Consider the following 20690-nt stretch of genomic DNA (forward strand, 5'->3'; position numbering starts at 1 on the left):
GGGGAGACAACTCTTGGAAGTCACCTGGCTGGGACCCAAGTGACTACATGGGAGACAACTCTTCTATGTCGACTGGCTGAGACCCAAGTGACCTGGCTGAGACCCAAGTGACTACATGGGAGACAACTCTTCTATGTCACCTGGCTGAGACCCAAGTGACCTGGGCCCTGTTCCACAAAGCGATCTTAGTGCTATGTTGATCGTAAGCCTATGATAAAAGAATGGGAGTTACGACCAATTTAGCACTAAGATCTCTTTGTGGAACAGGTTCCTGGCTGAGACCCAAGTGACTACATGGGAGACAACTCTTCTATGTCACCTGGCTGAGACCCAAGGGACTACATGGGAGACAACTCTTCTATGTCGACTGGCTGAGACCCAAGTGACCTGGCTGAGACCCAAGTGACTACATGGGAGACAATTTTCTATGTCACCTGGATGAGACCCAAGTGACTACATGGGAGACAACTCTTCTATGTCACCTGGATGAGACCCAAGTGACTACATGGGAGACAACTCTTCTGTCACCTGGCTGAGACCCAAGTGACCACATAATTTAATGTTATTGCACTACAATCTCGACATTGTCTCCGAGGTCCATAGGCCATCATGTTTCTATATGTTAGGTCACAGATTTATCTTGTCAAAGTCAGAAGTTGGAGGAGTGAGTGAGTGAGTGAGTGAGTATGGTTTTATGCCGCTTTTAGCAATATTCCAGCAAAATTACGGCGGGGGACACCAGAAATGGGCTTCACACATTGTAACCAAGTCGGGAATCGAACCTGGGTCTTCAGCGTGACGAGCGAACGCTTTAACCACTAGGCTACCCGACCACCCCCAGAAGTTGGAGGAGGAATTAAAAAAAACAAAAAAACTCGATCTGGGGATGTTTTTACAAATATTACCCGTAGGAGGGGGCAAAAAATACGGAAAAAGAAATCTTTAGCGCCATCACTAATTAATTTCATCATAATAACAAAATAAATTGACAATCCTAAGTTTATATACATGATTTCTTTTAAAACACTGAGTAATCTAAAAATAATTTTTAGAGTACATGTATGATGTATCGGTGAAAAAAAAAAGAAGTGTAAATTTGGAATATTTTATTTTTCCAATTTGCAGAAAATAGGGTCGGGGTATCTGTGATCCTACTTTGAGTAGTACGGTACCAACTGCTGAATAGGCCATTAGTACAAACCGACTTTGAAGTAGGAAATAAAACTTGCAACACATTTGGTAGATATATATATATATAAATTTATTTCTTATAGTTTAAAAATAAATTATCTATATGTAGACAGCTCAAAGAAATATCAGCTGAAGTAATGCCTGGGCCCTTAAACCATCCGCAACATTCCTTAACAGATCAGAAATGTAACAACAGCCAACAGACGAGTCATTTTACAATTAAGTTTGTTGTCACAGTGTATACTATTTCAGGCCAAATCATCAAAAGACATAAAGCTAAGCCATGGAATATCTGCATAAAACACAATATGACACACAATAGTTTTGTGCTGTGTCATCACATTGAGTGCCTTAAAAACGTATTGACACTAAAATAGCACTTCCCATTTGAATACAACAAACAACAATAAAACTTGATTTCAATAGTACCGGTACCTGAACAAGCAATACAACGGCAGGATAGGTGCATGTTCTATTCAAGCAGTCACTACTGCAGAGATATCAACCATTATGTTTTGGGTGTAATAGTTACGATTTTGAGGCTAAAGTTACGCTATTATGTTTGTCCTATAAATTACGATTTTGGTCATTTTTTTCACAAATAATTTACATGCACAAAATATCGCACATGTCATGAAGCATTCTGCAGCAAGAATAAACTGACCAATGAGAGCCATACTTTCAATTCACATAGTGTTAAAATACATCCATTACTCAGTGACGAGGTCTCTGATTGGTTGTTAACACACAATGATAATACTATGATTCGTTGTGGTGACCAATCTTTTCACTTCTCTCAGACTTTGTTGAAACAATAAACAGGGCTCCACTGCGACAAAGGTATTGGCAGCCATTGCAATGTAACATGAAACTGATGGAGAATTATGAAACAAATGGAGAATTATGAAACTGGTGGAGAAAAATGAAACTGGTGGAGAATCATGAAACTGATAGAGAATCATCAATGAATGAAATCACATCATTCACAAGAGATTTCACGTACGAGGTAGGTATTACGCTTCCTTGTTCGGAAACGCATAAGTCATGAAACAGTGCCGTCAAGTAAATCCTAGGCATTCCTTTAACATACATATAGGGATTAATGTGGACATTGCAGTGAAATAGAAAGTTGATCTTATATCTTGAATATTATGAAGTGTGTCATGAAATATTGAAACATTCCACTTCACTGACTCTTTTGTCCAGTCGTGGCAGCCATATTGGTTTAGACCTTGACCTTCATTCATCAGCACAGAAATGCTTCAAGCTTTCATTTCCTGCAAGGATAAAACAGTGCATAAGTGAGTGAGTGAGTGAGTATGGTTTTACATCGCTGGAGTGAAGATAACCCCTGAATTCAAAACAAACTATTGAAACAAGTTCATACTTTTAATGTATCTAATTCAGTTACACTATTTTCTATAATTTACAATGTTTCGCCACTTATTGTGGATAAGTTCACTTTTTATATTTGAACTAATTTACTATATTGTTTTACAACAACATTTCTATCCTAAATTCCCATCTTGGGACTAAACTATACGCACATGTTGCCACCTGACAACTTTTGCACTACTGAACACAAAACCACAGTCGCGTAACATGTTAAGTACCTCTTGCACGTGAAACACAACATTTTCATGTCCATTGAATGTTCGTTTGTGTGCGTTTTGGCGCACTGTTTTTAATGCTGCGTTTTTGCGCACAGTCCTTCTGTCCATTTCCCCCCGCCTTGATGGACTATAGTCTATCAACAAATTAAATTACTATCCTCAGTTCACCATGTACATTTCCTTGCACAGTTCTTTGCACAGTTTTTTGCACAGTTCTTTATCCTTGAATACTTTATCCTTGAAATCCGTTCTTTGCACAGTCTTGATCCTTGAATACTTTATCCTTGAAATCCGTTCTTTGGTCTTTTGAATCTTCTGAGTCGTTCCATTCCAATGGACTGATGTTCTTTATAGATCTGGTTAGTACAGTCTGACCAACCCTTACATCCACTACCTGAACGTGACCGTCAGCTCCAGGGTAAGTCTTTATGATTGTTCCAAGCTTCCAGTGTCCTCTAGGCGTGTTTTGCGAGATCACCAGCACAACGTCTTTTTCTTGCAAATCTCGAGTTTGTCTGTTCCACTTTTTGCGCGTGTTGAGACTTGGCAACCATTCTCGCATCCATCTTTTCCAAAAATGGCGGACCAGTTCCTGAATCCTGCGCCAACGTCTTCTGGGGTTGAAGTCTGTCGTGTCCACACATTCAGGTGCAAACACACCTCCAGCTTGTCCATGAAGGAAGTGATTTGGTGTGAGTGGTGTGTCATCTTGAGGGTGAGCTGACTGGTACGTGAGAGGCCTGGAGTTTATGAGACCTTCTGCTCCCGCCATTGCTGTGATAAGATCCTCATCTGTGAGGATGGCATAGATTGCGCGCTTTGCTGCTTTAATCATTGTTTCAAATATTCCCCCAAAATGAGGAGTGTGTGGAGGATTGAAAAACCATTTTACTCCTTTATTTGCAAGAGACCTCACAACAACATCTTGATCCATTTGTTGTACGAGCTCTTTCAGTTCTTTAACTGCACCCACAAAGTTTGTGCCGTTATCTGATACCATGACTTCAGGAAGACCTCTTCTGCTCGCCATGCGATAGAATGCATTCAAAAAAGAGTTTGTATCTAGACCATATGCAACTTCGAGATGCACAGCCCTGGTCTTGAGACACGTGAACAAACACAAATAACGCTTTTGTCTCTTCTTATTCCTTCCTTGCACTGTCAAGAACGGACCAGCAAAATCTACACCTGCATCAGTAAATGCTCTAAGTGATGGTTGTATTCTGAACTTCGGTAATGGTATGCTGGCTTTGCTTTGTCTCGTTTGCACTTAGCACACTCACGTTCCCATTGTCTGATTTCTTCCCTGCCAGAGATGATCCAGAATTTGGACAATATGGCTGATAATGTCTGGTTTGTTCCCATGACATGATTTCCTGCTTCATGATAGTGCTTAACAATGAGTTTCGTTACCCAATTATGTCATGGGAGGATAATTGGGAATCTTGCTCCAAAAGAAAGACATTCGACATGTCTTAATCGACCATTTACTCTCATGAGTCCCTGATTATCAATTATCGGTTGAAGACTAAGGAGTTTGGAATTTGGAGACAATACTTTTTCTCCTTTTGACAACGCAGCGTACTCATCACAGAATTCATCCTTCTGAACCTGGGTAAGTATTCTAATTTCAGCGTCTTCGATTTCCTCTGATGACAGTTCACCTGTTGTTCTCACCTTCTTTTGTGATGAACAGTTGTGTAGGAATCGATAGATCCATGCATTTACTCTTGTGAGTCTTTGCCAACTTGAGTATCTAATTGGTTCAAGTCTTGAAGACTGTTAAGTGTTAACAGCGAGTAAAGTAGATATCTTTTTCACTTTTTCTTTTTTACTTTCTTTGTCATTATTGTACCATGCCTTTTTTTGCTCTGGCCATTCTGTTTCTTCTTTTTCTAGGAATTCAGGACCTGACCACCAGAACTTCTTGTTTGCCAGTTGTGATGCAGATACACCTCGAGACAACATATCAGCTGGGTTCATTTCAGATGGAACGTGGTTCCACTGAGACGGATTAGTAACAGACTGTATTTCGCAAACCCTGTTTGCTACAAATGCTTTGAAGGATCTACTGTTGCTTTTTATCCAGCATAGGACATTCAAACTATCTGACCAGAAAACAGTTTGGATTTCAAAGTTCAGTGCATTTGCCACTGTCAAAACTAACCTCAGACCAACTATGGCAGCCATCAATTCCAATCGAGGTATACTTATAGCTTTTAGCGGTGCTACACGACTTTTAGCTACTACCAATCTACTAGATCCGCCCCTAAGAAATGGATGAACTGCATACACAACGGCCCCATACGCCTCCTGTGATGCGTCCACAAAAGCATGATATGAGACAAGGTAATTGTGATCTAAGCACAAGCACCTTGGTACTTTTAAAGCATGCATTTCCTTCACTTCTTCTAACCACCTTGATAGTTTGTTTTTCAGGTCTCCAGTTATCTCATCGTCCCAGTCAAGACCAGCTGTCCATGTTTCCTGGAGCAGTATTTTAGCAGTGATGGTAAATGGAGCAACAAACCCTAATGGATCAAAGAGTTTTGCAACATTGCTCAAGAAATTTCTTTTTGTGAGTTTTGCACCAGTATCAGGTAGTTCGGACTTAAACATGAACACATCTGTTTCAGCAATCCACAACAACCCTAATGTTTTCATTGAAGGTAAGTAACCTTTGCTCAGATCTACTTCAGATGCCCTGTCTTCTGGTGGAATGCTTTCTAGGACCTTATGAGAATTTGATAACCACTTCCGAGCATGCATTCCAGCTTTTGACCATAACTCGGACAACTGATTAAAGAGTTCAACACCTAGGTCTTCAGTTTCTACAGAGTCCATGCTGTCATCCATGTAAGTGGAATTTGTAACTGTCTCTGCTGCTAGTGGTAAGTCTACAGCATGTCGCTTTGCATGTTCCTGTGTGACATATTGAGCTAAGAAAGGAGATGATGTGACCCCAAATACTACACGACTAAATTCGTATACATCAGGTGGTTCGTTCAATTTCAAAGATCTCCTAAGGAACCTGTGGTATGATCTGTCACATTCTGGTATTTTGATTTGCAAATACATTGCCTCAATATCACAAAAAAGTGAAACTGGATGCTTTCTAAAGCGAAGTAAGACATCCAATAGGTCACGTTGTAGTTTTGGACCTGGGTAGATCGCATCATTTAAAGATATTCCTTCATACTTAGCTGATGCATCAAATACCAATCTGACCTTAGTAGTCAATCTGTCTGGCCTTATGATTGGAAAATGAGGCAAGTACCACTTACCACTCTCAGTAGTCTCATCAGTAGGTACTTTGCGGATGTACCCTTTTTGCAAATATTGCTGAATAATGTCATCATATGCCACGGCTGTATTTTTGTCCTTACACAGTTTCTTTTCTATGTTTACCAACCGTCGAAGAGCCATGTCATAATTGTCTGGAAGATTTTGTACATTATCTTTCCAAGGAATGCCAACTTGATAACCTTCATTTTCATACAACAATGTATCCTGCACTTTCGCAAGAGCATTCCTATCATCAGGCGTTAACAGGAGCTCTGAACTGTAGTCTTCTACATCCCAAAACTTGTGCATCAAGGTATTGAGTTCAACATCAACTTCGTTTGTGAAGTATGCATCTGCAAACACAGTGTGAGGATTTTTCCCCGGATGTTCAATATTCCCAATACAAGTCCATCCCAGCGGTGTCCTCCTTGCAACTGGCTCTCCTAGGTTTCCTTGAACCTCTTCATAAGAGCAATGCAGATCTAAGTGGTCTATACCTATCAACAGATCAACAGATGGACTTTGACCTGTTTTTGGAAATTCAATGTTTTGCAAATGACGCCAATTGTTTTTGTACCTTTGCCAATCAATGACCTTCATATTTCCCGTGACCTTTGTTGTTGTCAATGCTGTAACATTTGTATTTACAACGCCATCAATACTTTGAAGTCTAAACTCTACAGGTTTAGTCTCGAAAGTTTCCATTTTCCCATTCAATACATTCACAGATATTCTCTGTAACTGCCCTTGCAGACCCAATTCTGCTGCTACATCTGCGTTGATGTACGACCTTGTGCTAGCATCATCCAACAATGCATTCACAGTGACATGTTTGTTGCCATTTGAAAGTATCACTGGTACAGTTCGAAGTGCTATTACAGCCTTTTGTACTACACTAGGTAAGATGGCATGAGACCTTTCACCTTCACCTTTTTGAATCTCTTTAGTTTCATTTCCAGTCTCAGTACATTCACCTTCTAACCCGGTAGAACTGTTTGATCCTTTATCACGGATATCAGACGTATTACCTTTGTCATTGTGCAACAATCTATTGTGGCTGCTTTTACATCCACTAATGCCACATTGTGCCATACGTTTACATGTTTTATCACTATGATTTCTACCAAGACACCTGAAGCAAAGATTTGCTTTCTTAGCAACATCCCATCTTTCAGAAATCTCCATGCCTCTAGAGACATTACATCTCCATATTTCATGATGTTCCTTACAAAGACTGCAGCTTCTATCTTTACTGCTGAATGTGTTACTGGATTCCGTCTTTGTGGCAACAAAGGTACAAGACAACCTTTTCTTTTGATCTGATTGGTGAACCTTTTGATCCGACTTACCTTTTTTAGCAACACCATGAATTGCCTCTGAAGCAATGGTAAGGAACTCTGCTTCCTGTATAACCCACATTCTCAAAGCTTCAACAGACTCCTGTCTCTCCGTTTCATAAACCCACCTCTGATAACGTGCAACCATTGGCTCTGTCATCTTTTTAAGTAGGCTAGAGTAGAACAACCCATTTCCTAACTCTTCGAATCTATCATTTTCTTTCAGATTGACAACTGCAACATCTAAAATGTCTGCAAACCGTTCAACATCTCTGGCAACACCTTCACGAATAGGTTTGAAGTTACTCAATTCTTCCATATGAATGGCTATTTGACGCCGTCTACCCCCATATTTTCTCTCTAACCTGTCTAATGCAACATCATAGGCAACATCACTATGGCCTAAACTTTCAACCACTTTTATTGCTTCACCTGAAAGATACTGTCGCAACTGGAGGAGTTTGTATACGGAAGTTGCAGGAGACTGATCTATGCATGTCATGAAGGCGGCCTTCCAACTCTCATATGTCTTGACATCTCCATAAAACACTGGTATCGAAACACGTTTCAGTTGTTTCCACATATCATTACCAACAGCGATATGTTGCTTTTCTGTGTTTTCAAACTTACCTTCATTGTGATTAGGAAACTCATGCTGATCATCAATGTTACACAAGCCCTCCATCCCCATGTTTCCTTCATTTCCATATGCTACTGACTGTTTCACCTCATTTTTGTGATCATATTTCTGTTCATCTTTGGTATGACCTACTTTCACACCACGTGTTTCCTTGCCATTTTCATCGAGGTCATGTCTCTGTCCTACAACTACAGTTTGACCTCTACGAAGGTCAGGCTTTTTATCCCCTTTGAACAACCTGTACAATCTATGGCTGGACAGAGAACTAGTACTTGAACCACTATCTAAGTACGCCTGTGCTATGTCTATCACTTCAGACGTTTCACTTTCAAGTTTTGATATTTCAGCATCAACCTTGTTCACATTCTCTATATCGTGAGCATCTGTGTAAGCCTGCGTAAGTTTTACCATAACATCCATGACTTCCTCCTGAAGAGAACTCACTTCATCAATGCCTATTCTAACTGCTTTTCGTGTTGACATATCTTGTTCAACAAGAGTATTCAGCTTATTTTTTCCCTTTGTAAACGCACATTTAGCTTTTGCTTTTTGCTGTTTAAGGCTACGAATAAGCTGTTCTAATTCTTCATTTCCTTCATTTGAAGGCTCCATCTTTTCGCTTCTCTTTTGGGATGTGTTTGACTTTTGCTCCGACATAACTTGAGAAACAACTACTGCAATAATAATTTCAAACTAAAGTCAATATTGATTTTCAAACTCACCTGTTTCCTATTCTAGCAAGTTGAAAAGCAACTGAAACCTTTTAGCATTAAACAAACCACGCTCTGCTACCATTAAATGGAGTGAAGATAACCCCTGAATTCAAAACAAACTATTGAAACAAGTTCATACTTTTAATGTATCTAATTCAGTTACACTATTTTCTATAATTTACAATGTTTCGCCACTTATTGTGGATAAGTTCACTTTTTATATTTGAACTAATTTACTATATTGTTTTACAACAACATTTCTATCCTAAATTCCCATCTTGGGACTAAACTATACGCACATGTTGCCACCTGACAACTTTTGCACTACTGAACACAAAACCACAGTCGCGTAACATGTTAAGTGCCTCTTGCACGTGAAACACAACATTTTCATGTCCATTGAATGTTCGTTTGTGTGCGTTTTGGCGCAGTTTTTAATGCTGCGTTTTTGCGCACAGTCCTTCTGTCCAATCGCTTTTTTAGCAATATTCCAGCAATATGACTGCGGGGGACACCAGAATGGGCTTCACACTTTGTACCCATGTCAGGAATCGAAACCGGGTCTTTAGCGTGACAAGCGGACGCTTGAACCACTAGGCTACCCGACCGCACGTCAGAGCATAAGTAAACTCTACTCCAATGGATGATGTTATAACATTAAACATGTAGGATAGTGAGGGAATAAGGTTTTACATAGTGACCATTACATGGAAAGACTTGCCCATGACATTTTAAGTTAAAATATTTTCCCATGAAAGACTTAATCCATGGTGACATGCATTACCTAGGAGACAGGACCAGGTGAGCTACACAGCCCTTGTTATCATGCATTACGCAAAGGGAATTATGATAAAGTGAGTTACATATCCCCTGATATTATGTATTACTTGTGAGATATATATATGACCAAGTGAGCTACACAGCCCATGATATCATGCACTACCTGGAGGGAGAAATGACCAGGTGAGCTACACAGCCCATGATATCATGCACTACCTGGAGGGAGAAATGACCAGGTGAGCTACACAGCCCATGATATCATGCACTACCTGGAGGGAGAAATGACCAGGTGAGCTACGCAGCCCATGATATCATGCACTACCTGGAGGGAGAAATGACATGGTAAGCGACATATTCCTTGATATCATGCATTACCTAGAGAGACAAGGTGAGCTACAGGTCCCCTGTAGAGTTCATGTCCTTGACAGACTGGAGAAGGGCATCAATAGACGGTCTGTCTTTGGCGGTCGCGCTGCGGTAGATGAGCTTCATCCTCCCGTCCTTGTCCAGCGTGAAGTCCCCTCCCATCTGTACACAGACACCAAGTGGCAATTACGGTTATTGCAGTGTTCACCCTCTTAACCTTCTATCAATCTTCTAAACTCCCTGTGAAGATCCGTGTTAGAATCAGTCTTCAGCAACCTATGTTTGTCGTAAGAGCAACCAACGGGATTGATTGGTCAGACTCACTGACTTGGTTGATGCATGTATTCCAATTGCATAGATAGATGCTCATGATGTCAACCACTGGATTGTCCGGTCCAGATTTAATTACAGACCACTGTCGTATAGCTGGAATAATCCCGAGTGTGGTGTTATAAACAAACAGCGAACCGCTGACTTTGAACAGATGAACATTTCTTGATATGTATGTATCTTCAAACAAGGGGAATTTTCAAAAAAATGAATAGTAAAGTGAATGATTATTGTGTAACTAATAATTTGATTCGTCTATTGAAGTATCAACTTTGTAATGCTGTTTCTATGACAACTATTGAAATTGTATCCATCCAATCATTTAGCATTATCTGCATCAACAGTGTCATCAATGGTCACCCCTCTAGTCACTCCTTAAAGGTCAGTTTCACTGTCTGGGGAGAAAGTGAAATATGAAACCTTGAATGGCAATCTTTCCTCCACTAGCAGACATGTTGCTATGGATACACACCTCCTCTGGTCACCTGACTGATACAGTGGCAAATTCAAATCTGGATTACAATAAGGGGGAAATATTTTCCAAATTGTACCTTCTGTAGACTATCTGTATCCATATTATTTTATAGTAAGTCTTCATAACATCCTTCTGTGTACTATGGCTGAATATCATCATTAACTGGTAAGTCGATTTTGTGATATTTCATCGAATGTATTTGACTACTGCTTTGCTTTGCATCAAAAGACAGTTTTAACCATACATTGTGGCCACACCCCCTTTGTGCATAGGCTTGAACCCCGGCCTTAAAGTATTAAAGTATTATTCAAAGAACAAACTTTTCAAGGCCATGTCCATCATGTTAGGAAACGCTACCTTTTTTATTAAAACTGTGGGACTTAGTGCAGCACAACCATAATATAACATCACTACAATCATCTTCCCAAGGCAAGGGAGTTATCTGACATAACAGCTATGTCTCCACCCTTGCCGAACTAGGCTGCAATAATGGAGTCATATTTTGGCTGCACTAACAAGTCTATGCATAGTCCAATCAAAATCATGTAACGAAATCCACATTAGGTTTGTAAACAATATGTATTTCAACGTGATGATTACGGTCGAAGGCATGTGTACCGTCAACTGGTCATCGACAGATATTTTCCAAATCTTTTCATGTTTTTAATCAAGGTGCTCACATTATTTGATGTGCTTTGCGATGTAAGATCTGCTTTATTACCATTTAGAACATGATCATTTATCGAAACGTCTTGATATGAGAGGTGGAACCTGATTGGTCAATAGGAGGGACATAGAAGGGACATAACTCATAAAAGGCACTGGTGGTGCTACGATCGAGCCCAGAAATTCCAGCCTAGTTCAGCAAGGGTGGAAACTGGACATTTACAGTCAGTTAACTCACTTGCCTCAGGAAGATGCAATTCTAAATTAATGTTTGTTCTACTGAATAATTCTTATGCTAATATTTTTTATGTCAGTTGTAATTAATTAACAAGAAAGAAGTACAATCTATGTGATCCAAACAAGACGTGCCTGATGTGGGTCATCTTTGATGTCCTCGTAAGGGGCAGGTAACTCTCGTCCTGCGACCATTTGCTCGGCATAGTAGACCAGGCAGGATAAACTCCACACCTGCCAAAAACATCAGTCAACTGTACTCATGCAGGCAGGCATTATTTACTTTTCAGTTCAGAAATGTTTGTGGTTTTTCAATATTCTGTAAATACATTTTGTAATTCTGTAGAAACAAAAAGATTCCTACCTTCAAAACAGATCTCTTCAACGAGAATGCTTTATACAACTGAAACAAAAATAGGTATTTTCTTTTAAAACATGGCAGCTTATATGGCAAATATTTTCTCTGGCATCATGTAATGATATAGCAAATATGTCGACAATATCAGTGAGGGAGCTGGGCTTACTGCATCTTCCCGAGGCAAGAGAGTTAACAGACTATAAAAATCCAGTTTCCACCCTTGATAAATTAGGCTGGTATTATTGAGTTAGATTTTGGCTGGACTAACGAGTCTATGCATAGTCCAATCAAAATCATGCACCAAAATTGAAATCCAGTTCGTAACTGTCATGCAGACTTCGGTCGATTGCGGGATTTGCAAAGCATGTGCACTGCCACCTCGTTGTCAACAGATATTTTCCAAATCTTTTCAGGCTTTTAATCAAGGTACTCGTGTGATTTGATGCACTTTGCGATGTAAGACCCGTTTTATCACAATATTGATTTTGATTATCGATCAGATTGTCTTGACTGGGCGCCATCATTTTGTTTGAAGCAAATGCAAATGATACAAGAGGTGGAATCTGATTGGTCCATAGGAGAGGCATAGAATGGACTTAACTCGTAACAGCCACTGGTGGCGCTACAATCGAGCCCAGGAATTCAGCCTAGTTCGGCAAGGGTGGAAACTGGACTTTTAAAGTCAGTTAATTCCCTTGCCTCGGGAAGATGGGTTTACTGTTGGTATTTCAATTACTGGGGAATCATAACTCAGAAGTAAGGGCTGAAGTGACCTACTCCAAGATGTTTGTCACGTCAGTGGAACCTATAAACATGGGTATAGTGCTGACACACCAGGGATCATTATAAGAATGACTTCTCGGAGAAGAACATATGATTTCTTTCCCTTGAAAACGAACATAAACAGGCAGTTCTGAAAGGAAAATAATAAAGTCTGTTGATGCATATTTTATACATCCGGTTCTGAGTGTGATTGCATCTACATCCTAAAGATTGTACTTTCAAGACAATATTTGTTTTGCCTTGCCTTTCTCTCGGCATCCCACTCCCTATATTTCCCAGACACAACACATCTAGCCTTGCCTTTCTCTCAGCATCCAGCAGCATGTCAAATGTACACCCAGTTTCTGCCATCCACTTCTCTGCCCCCTCCTTAGCTCCGAACGAGATCACGAGCACCTTGCTTCCTGCTGCAGAAAACTCCTCCTGAATGAAGAACCAGATATGTGAGTGAGTGAGTGAGTGAGTGAGTGAGTGAGTGAGTGAGTGAGAGCAGGTTTCAAAGCTGGTTTAACAGTTTATAATTAACTCCTCCTGAATGAAGAACCAGATATGTGAGTGAGTGAGTGAGTGAGTGAGTGAGTGAGTGAGTGAGTGAGCAAGTCAGTGAGTGAGTGAGTGAGTGAGTGAGTGAGTGAGTGAGTGAGTGAGTGAGAGCAGGTTTCAAAGCTGGTAAAACAGTTTATAATTTAGGTCATATGACAGCTTAAATTAGGAGAAAAACCCAAAGCAACGCACCTAATAATAATTTAAAACTTTACAACCCAAAAGCAAGGGAACACTGACATACCAAACATAATTTTTAACTTGTACCAATAACCATATCCTGGTATGACCAAGGGACACAACTCTGAAGGACAAGGTAGAATGCCATAAATCACCGAGCCACTCGATTCTGACTTGGCATCTCGAATTGCACCAGTGTCAATTCTACATGCCGAAAAGGTAGAATCTGCATGATCGGTCACAACAAAGTTAGGTCGTGTCATGTCATAAGCACAAAGAAAACATTAGGTTTTTTTGGAACAATGCTGCCTCTTGTTGCTTAGCTTGCTGATGTTCAGAATCATGAGTGAGTATGGTTTTACACCGCTTTTTGCAATATTCCAGCAATATCACGATGGGGGACATGAGGGCTTCATAAATTGTACCCATGTGGGAATTGAACTCGGGCCTTCAGCGTGATAAGCGAACACTTTAACCACAAGGCTACCCCACTGCGGGGTATGGGAGAATGGTGTGGGAGGCAAGCCTGAAGTGATGTACCTCTGACATTTTAGGTTAAACAAATCTAAGGGATGCAACTCTGCTAACAAATTCCAGCACCTCAGACAACATGGTTGCATCATGACAAAGTCTTTGTTCGAAGGTAGAAACTCCATTCATTCATTGTAACAGGACCAAAAATCCCCGTACCTGGTGAGCTAGAAGCTGTGCCACGTGATCTCGTCAAGGTAGTCAGGCAAAATGACGCAGAAAGACCAGAGTCAGGCTCGATGAAGGGAGGTAACTCTGTAGAGTTGTGGCCTTTCCAGTCCGGGCATCCACTAGTGACACATCCACAGGACCCTCTTCGCCTGGGTTTAATAGGACATCCTGCTCCGTATCCAACTCCTTGTCTATGTCACCGAGAAAGTCATCCCATTCTCTCTGGAAAATCATGACAGCAGTTCAACGATAATGGTCACTTACGGTTTCATTTTCAATGACAGTCACTGGAAAGGGTTGGAAATGTATTTTGAATATCACTGTGTTGGACAATGAAAACATGCTTAATGGTTATCTTACTTATCAGCTAAAGCTATCTTTGGGTACAGCAAACTACGCTTATATCGAACACACACAATACACTGAAAAATACTATCATGAAAGTGTATCCCGTGTATAAGCCGACCCCTTTCTACAGAATCTTTTTTCTGGTCCTCAAAATTCGGCTTATCTGCGGACATATACGGTATAATATTCTGACGGATATGATGAACTTATTTTTTGGGCCCCGGCCATTTTCTGTCTATATACTGTACATATGCTTATAACGAACTACGTTTATAATGAACTAAAATAAGTAGCCCATTTGAGTTCGTTACAACCGTAGTTTACTGTAATTCCTATGGAATAAATGCACATGCACCTTGTCACCCAAGCAGGAAGGTTATATATTAGTTATTTTGTTGATCAAAGTGAAAAATGTCCCGTCCACCCTACATATAGATGACCGGTCGCTACATTACCTCGAGGTCCTGCCATTCATCTGCTGCCTCTCTGACCTCGGGGTGCCTGGGAAACACAACAGTTTTGTCGTAACACTTCCACCATTTTGTATACCATGCCAAATATTTGCAGAGAAGTCAAATTCATTTAGTCGTTTGGGGCACAGATGCCCTAGATATCTAAGACATCTAATTATGTCTCTCAGGCAGGCCATGACCCATGGTTGTGTGTTCGAATCCCAGAATTGTGATGATTGGTTTGACAGCACCACACCCTTGCTCATGGGTTTCACTGACATTGTGAAGTTGCCTAAGACTTACAGCAATTTCACAGCAGATATGGGCTTCATATATTATACCCATGTGAGACCAGCAATATCACAGCAGGGAACACCAGATATGGGCTTCATATATTATACCCATGTGAGACCAGCAATATCACAGCAGGGAACACCCATCTTCCCGAGGCAAGGGAGTTAACTGACTTTACAAGTCCAGTTTCCACCCTTGCCGAACTAGGCTGGAATTCCTGGGCTCGACCTTAGCGCCACCAGTGGTTATTACCAGTTATGTCCCTTCTAAGCCTCTCCTATGGACCAATCAGATTTCACCTCTCGTATCACTTGCATTTATTTCAAACAAAATGGTGGCGCCCAGTCAAAACGATCTGATTGATAATCAAGATCTATATTGTGATAAAACGGGTCTTACATAGCGAAGTGCATCAAATCACGTGAGCACCTTGATTAAAAACATGAAAAGACTTGGAAAATATCTGTTGACAACGAGTTGGCGGTGCACATGCTTTGCAAATCCTGCAATCGACCGAAATCTGCACGACATTTTACAAACCGGATTTCGATTTCGGTGAGCGATTTTGATTGGACTATGCATAGACTCGTTAGCCCAGCCACTATGTAACTCCATAATACCAGCCTAGTTCGGCAAGGGTGGAAACTGGACTTTTATAGTCAGTTAACTCACTTGCCTCGGGAGAATGGGACCACCAGATATGATCATCATATATTATACCCATGTGAGACCAGCAATATCACAGCAGGGAACACCAGATATGGGCATCATATATTATACCCATGTGAGACCAGCAATATCACAGCAGGGAACACCAGATATAGGCTTCATATATTATACCCATGTGAGACCAGCAATATCACAGCAGGGAACAACAGATATGGGCTTCATATATTATACCCATGTGAGACCAGCAATATCACAACAGGGAACAACAGATATAGGCTTCATATATTATACCCATTTGAGACCAGCAATATCACAGCAGGGAACAACAGATATAGGTTTCATATATTATACCCATGTGAGACCAGCAATATCACAGCAGGGAACAACAGATATAGGCTTCATATATTATACCCATGTGAGACCAGCAATATCACAGCAGGGAACACCAGATATGGGCATCATATATTATACCCATGTGAGACCAGCAATATCACAGCAGGGAACACCAGATATGGGCATCATATATTATACCCATGTGAGACCAGCAATATCACAGCAGGGAACACCAGATATGGGCTTCATATATTATACCCATGTGAGACCAGCAATATCACAACAGGGGAACACGGGAAATAATGTGGCGCTTTGAGCATGATTTAGCAGTTGGATTTGGCATATTGTGAAACTGCTCATCCTTATTATTAGTATTATTATTATTAACAGCAGCAGCAGCAGCAGCAGCAGTAGTAGTAGAAGTAGTAGTGGTAGAGTAGATAAAACCAAAGAAATCTGATATCAGGATATTAGATGTAAGAAAATGGTAATACACAACAGAGACTCATAACTACCTGTAATACTTCTGTATGTATCGGTTCAATTCCACTTTTGTTTTCAGTCCATGTCTGCAAAAAATGGGACAAGAAATCATCAGGAACCAAAAAGTGTTGTACCTTGCATTTAGAAAGTCAGACTTTGTTTCTTTCATTGTTTTCAGATTCTTGTGAAAAATCTTGGTTGGCTTATTGTTTGTTTGTTTGTTGGTTGGTTAATGCCACACAGCTGTATGATGGTTGTCTGTAAATATTTAAGTCAGGCTCAGACAAACCAGTGATTCATATTATACGCAAGTCCCACATCTTCGGGTACGATGACACACAATCAACCAAGTTACGGAACCTGACCACCGCATCCATTTAGCATCCTTGTATGACAAGCATCGGTTGCTGAGAACCTATTGGTAACTCGGAGTGCTGGTTGGGATGCAAGTAGATGGCCGAAATCAGGTTCAGATTTGAATATACTGACATCCTTCAGCCAAAGAAAAAGGGTTAAGAAAATTAAGATAAGGGAAGGTGCTCATCAGCACAGTAGATCATTTCTAGAAATATGGTCAGTATATGCCATAGATTACCTTTGTAGAACGTCTCTATATGTTGAAACAATCTTGAATAGCAGTCCAATCTTTTCCTCAACAAACACCGACAAAGACTCTAGAAACAAATACACAAAACATGAAGCATACAGCTGATCAGTGTAGTAAATAGTGTGATGTATTGATAGTCAATGATGACTAATGTTTTAAAGAAAGTACAACAATTGAGTGAGTGAGTTGGGTTTTACGCCGCTTTTAACAGTATTCAAGTTATATCGCGGCGTGTCAGCTTAATGTGGGAGGAAAGCCTGAAGTGATGCAGGTCTCAGACATTTACCACTTCGGTGAAACCCACTAGCACGGGTATAGTGCTGACAAACCTAGAAATATAATCGGCGCGAACCGGGATTCGAACCCACAATCATAGGTTTCTGGCGTGCTCAAGGGACGCAACTCTGCACAGCGAATCACGGTACCTTAGACGACTCGGCCACCTGTGCCCCCGAAAATGAACAAATGTCAAACACGCAAAAATTAATATCCATTTTAAGGCACCCTGGGGTCTATATAGGTTCTCATAGTATCTACCCCTAACAGATAAAAGTAAACCTTACAGGTTGTTGTTGGGGGTGGTGATAGGGTAGAGGTAGGGTGGGGATTGGGTGTTTGGGGGTAGGGATAGTTGTGAGATAGGGACTTGGTGGGGATATTATGTTTTTGGGTAGGGATTGGGTGGGATATTATGTTTGGGGGTATAGAGAGGGTGGGAATCATCTTCTTGAGGCAAAGGAGTCAACTGTCTCTAAAAGTGCAATTTTCACCTTTCCCGAACTTGGCTGTCATTTCAATCGTAACGCCACCAGTAGCTATTATGAGTTATGTCCCTTTTATGTTACTCCTATTGACCAACCAGATTCCACCCCTTCTATCACTTGCAATTGCTTCAGACAAAATGGCGGCAACCAGTCAAGACCCTCTGATCGATTGTCAAGATCTATATTGTAGTAAAACGGGTCTTACCCCACTCAGTGCATCAAATCACTTGAGCACCTTGATTAAAAACATGAAAAGATTTGCAAAATATCTGTCGACACCCAGTTGACGGTACATATGCTTTGCAAACCTTCAGTCGACAGAAATCTGCACATTGAAATCCATGTTGTTTACGAACTGGATGTCTGGTTTGTTAAGCGATTTTAATTGAACTATGCATAGACTCGTTAGTCCACCCAGAATATAACTCTGGACTTCCAGCCTAGTTCGGCAAGGGTGGAAAGTGGACTTTTATAGTCAGCTAACGCCCTAGCCTCAAGAAGACGAGGAAACAACATGAAGCATGACCATTTGGTTAGACTTTGATAAAATCAAACAAAGATGGACGAGAACACAAAACAATTAGTTTGGGGCTGATATATTTGGGGACAATAAAACAATCTCAGGTGGTGTTTGGTAATGAGGCGAGCAGAGATAAACATCTAATGACTTTATTATGGCCAAAAGGAGGCTACATTTCAATTTAATCCTGGTGTGATGACAAACGCCAGTGTTAGAAATTGGCACTAGTCCTATAGTCCTTGCCAAACTGCCCGATTGTTAAGGTATCATAAGGAATAGTAGAAACTTGCCATTTTTAAGGGTTTTGCTATATGTTATCATTATAAGGACTAGTGGACTAAAACAGTTAGATTCTATCGCTGCAAACGCATCATAAAATTGTATCATATCAACATGAGCTGTCAACTGCTTTGCACATAAGAATGAGAAGAAAGCTCCTTTCAGTACCCTTAAGTAAATCTCTTGCTCTGCTCAGGAGAGTTTCTTCCGTTTCAGTGAGAGAAGAGATGGATTTCACCAGAAGTATTCTCTCATCTTCAGGGTTTCCTCCACTGGAGTCACTCATGGTTTCACCTATTTCATCTGAAGTGAGACATGATTTCAACTTTAGCACAAGGCTCCAGATAATTTGTTTAGCCACTGAGTATGTACTCACAAGTTTTATGTTGGTATTCCATATATGTTTTCTCCCGTTGGGTTTAGTCCATAAAGCACAAACATATTGAATATCCAAAGAAAACCAATAACCAATGTGATAAATAATAAATGCATAAATGATAATTTTGAGTAAACACTTAATAGCTAAACAATTATCTGGAGCCCTGGAAAGAACATTCACTCCGTAAATTTCTGGTAATATGTCTTATGCTAGGTTAAGACTTCAAGGGCGTCTCGTGAAAACAGGAATTTAAATATTAAATATTTATGTAATCTGGTACTTTAAGTACTTTACTAAGTCTTACAGTTGTGCTTGATGATACTTTACAGACTCAAAACAATAATACTCAATTTAAAAAATCAATATTTCTAACATTGCCAGGCACTTTTCTGAGCACAGCTATTTCCTATTGCAGTTAGTGCCACACCTTAAAACTATCAGGAGGTAATAAATGGGGCCAAATGTAGATGTATTTATAACGCCCAAAGGCTATCAAAGGGAGCTGAAATAAGATAACTAGACAAGCAGTAACAGCACAGTGACTCAGCAATACTGCTGTGTCTGGTAAACTCTCCCATTAACCTTGACAGAGGTCAGTCAAGTGTGCATTAACTTCCCATTAAAAAAATAGGTAATTAGACATGGTTGACCAGTTCAGAGCTCATGGCATGGTTTGATGTGACCATATGTCACGCACAATTAGAGACAGTTGTTATCAAGACATATCTGCTAATATTGTCATCCTTAGCACTTGGAACATATAGCAGCTTCTGTTAATGTAACACTAATTATCCTGTTTTCTTAATTAACTATTCAATCGCCTTACCTTTGTTTAGGCCTTCAGAGAAAAGGTTAAGATACACGACTGACTGCGTTCACAGTCAACGTCAGGAAAAATCTACACCTTCTTCAGGGGTCTACATTATATTGACTAGGGCATTGTCATTCACTAGTGTATATAATCTTCACCACGTGACTGTACAACTATCGTTATGATTTATTGCAGTGCCTGTCACGAAACTGTATCATGTAAGATAAGATAGTCGTGTGTCTTAGTTACTGTACTTCTCAACGTACGCTTACTTGCTGACCTAATGCTACACGCAAAACAGATACTGCTTTTGTATATCATAACGAAAGAAAGGGTTTCTTACAAAAAATATGTGAGTTTTATCAGATCTGATGATAAAATTTGTGTAACATTCCTAACTTACAAGAATTAAAAAAGTCAAATATATACAACTCACGTCAATATTCGTACCCCTTCTAATGTCCTTACAAAATACATGTAGCAAAATGTAGTAGGTTAGAGTAGGCTCCCCATGCATGCCATATTCTGACACAAGGTGGCGCCACAAAGGAACCG

General features: G+C 40.3%; 1 protein-coding gene across 2 annotated transcripts; it reads right to left on the reverse strand.

Moving 5' to 3' along the window:
- Positions 1-1240: 1240 nt before the first annotated feature.
- Positions 1241-20673, reverse strand: LOC124151505. 2 transcript variants are annotated; one of them, XM_046524018.2, is made up of 11 exons: positions 20572-20673; positions 19114-19248; positions 17371-17449; positions 16808-16861; positions 15000-15045; positions 14185-14418; positions 13072-13194; positions 11995-12033; positions 11766-11864; positions 9935-10087; positions 1241-2468 (listed from the first exon to the last, which is right to left on the reverse strand). In XM_046524018.2, exons 2-10 carry the CDS (start codon positions 19229-19231, stop codon positions 9953-9955), a joined length of 927 nt encoding a protein of 308 aa, XP_046379974.2. In that variant the 5' UTR covers positions 19232-19248; positions 20572-20673; the 3' UTR covers positions 1241-2468; positions 9935-9952. The 2 variants fall into 2 exon arrangements, with proteins under 2 accessions (XP_046379974.2, XP_046379973.2); XM_046524017.2 differs by lacking the exon at positions 20572-20673 and adding an exon at positions 20151-20307.
- Between the last annotated feature and the right edge of the window lie 17 nt (positions 20674-20690).

This window comes from Haliotis rufescens, unplaced genomic scaffold (assembly GCF_023055435.1).
Source record: "Haliotis rufescens isolate VD_foot unplaced genomic scaffold, xgHalRufe1.0.p SCAF_3, whole genome shotgun sequence".
Classification (NCBI taxonomy): domain Eukaryota; kingdom Metazoa; phylum Mollusca; class Gastropoda; order Lepetellida; family Haliotidae; genus Haliotis; species Haliotis rufescens.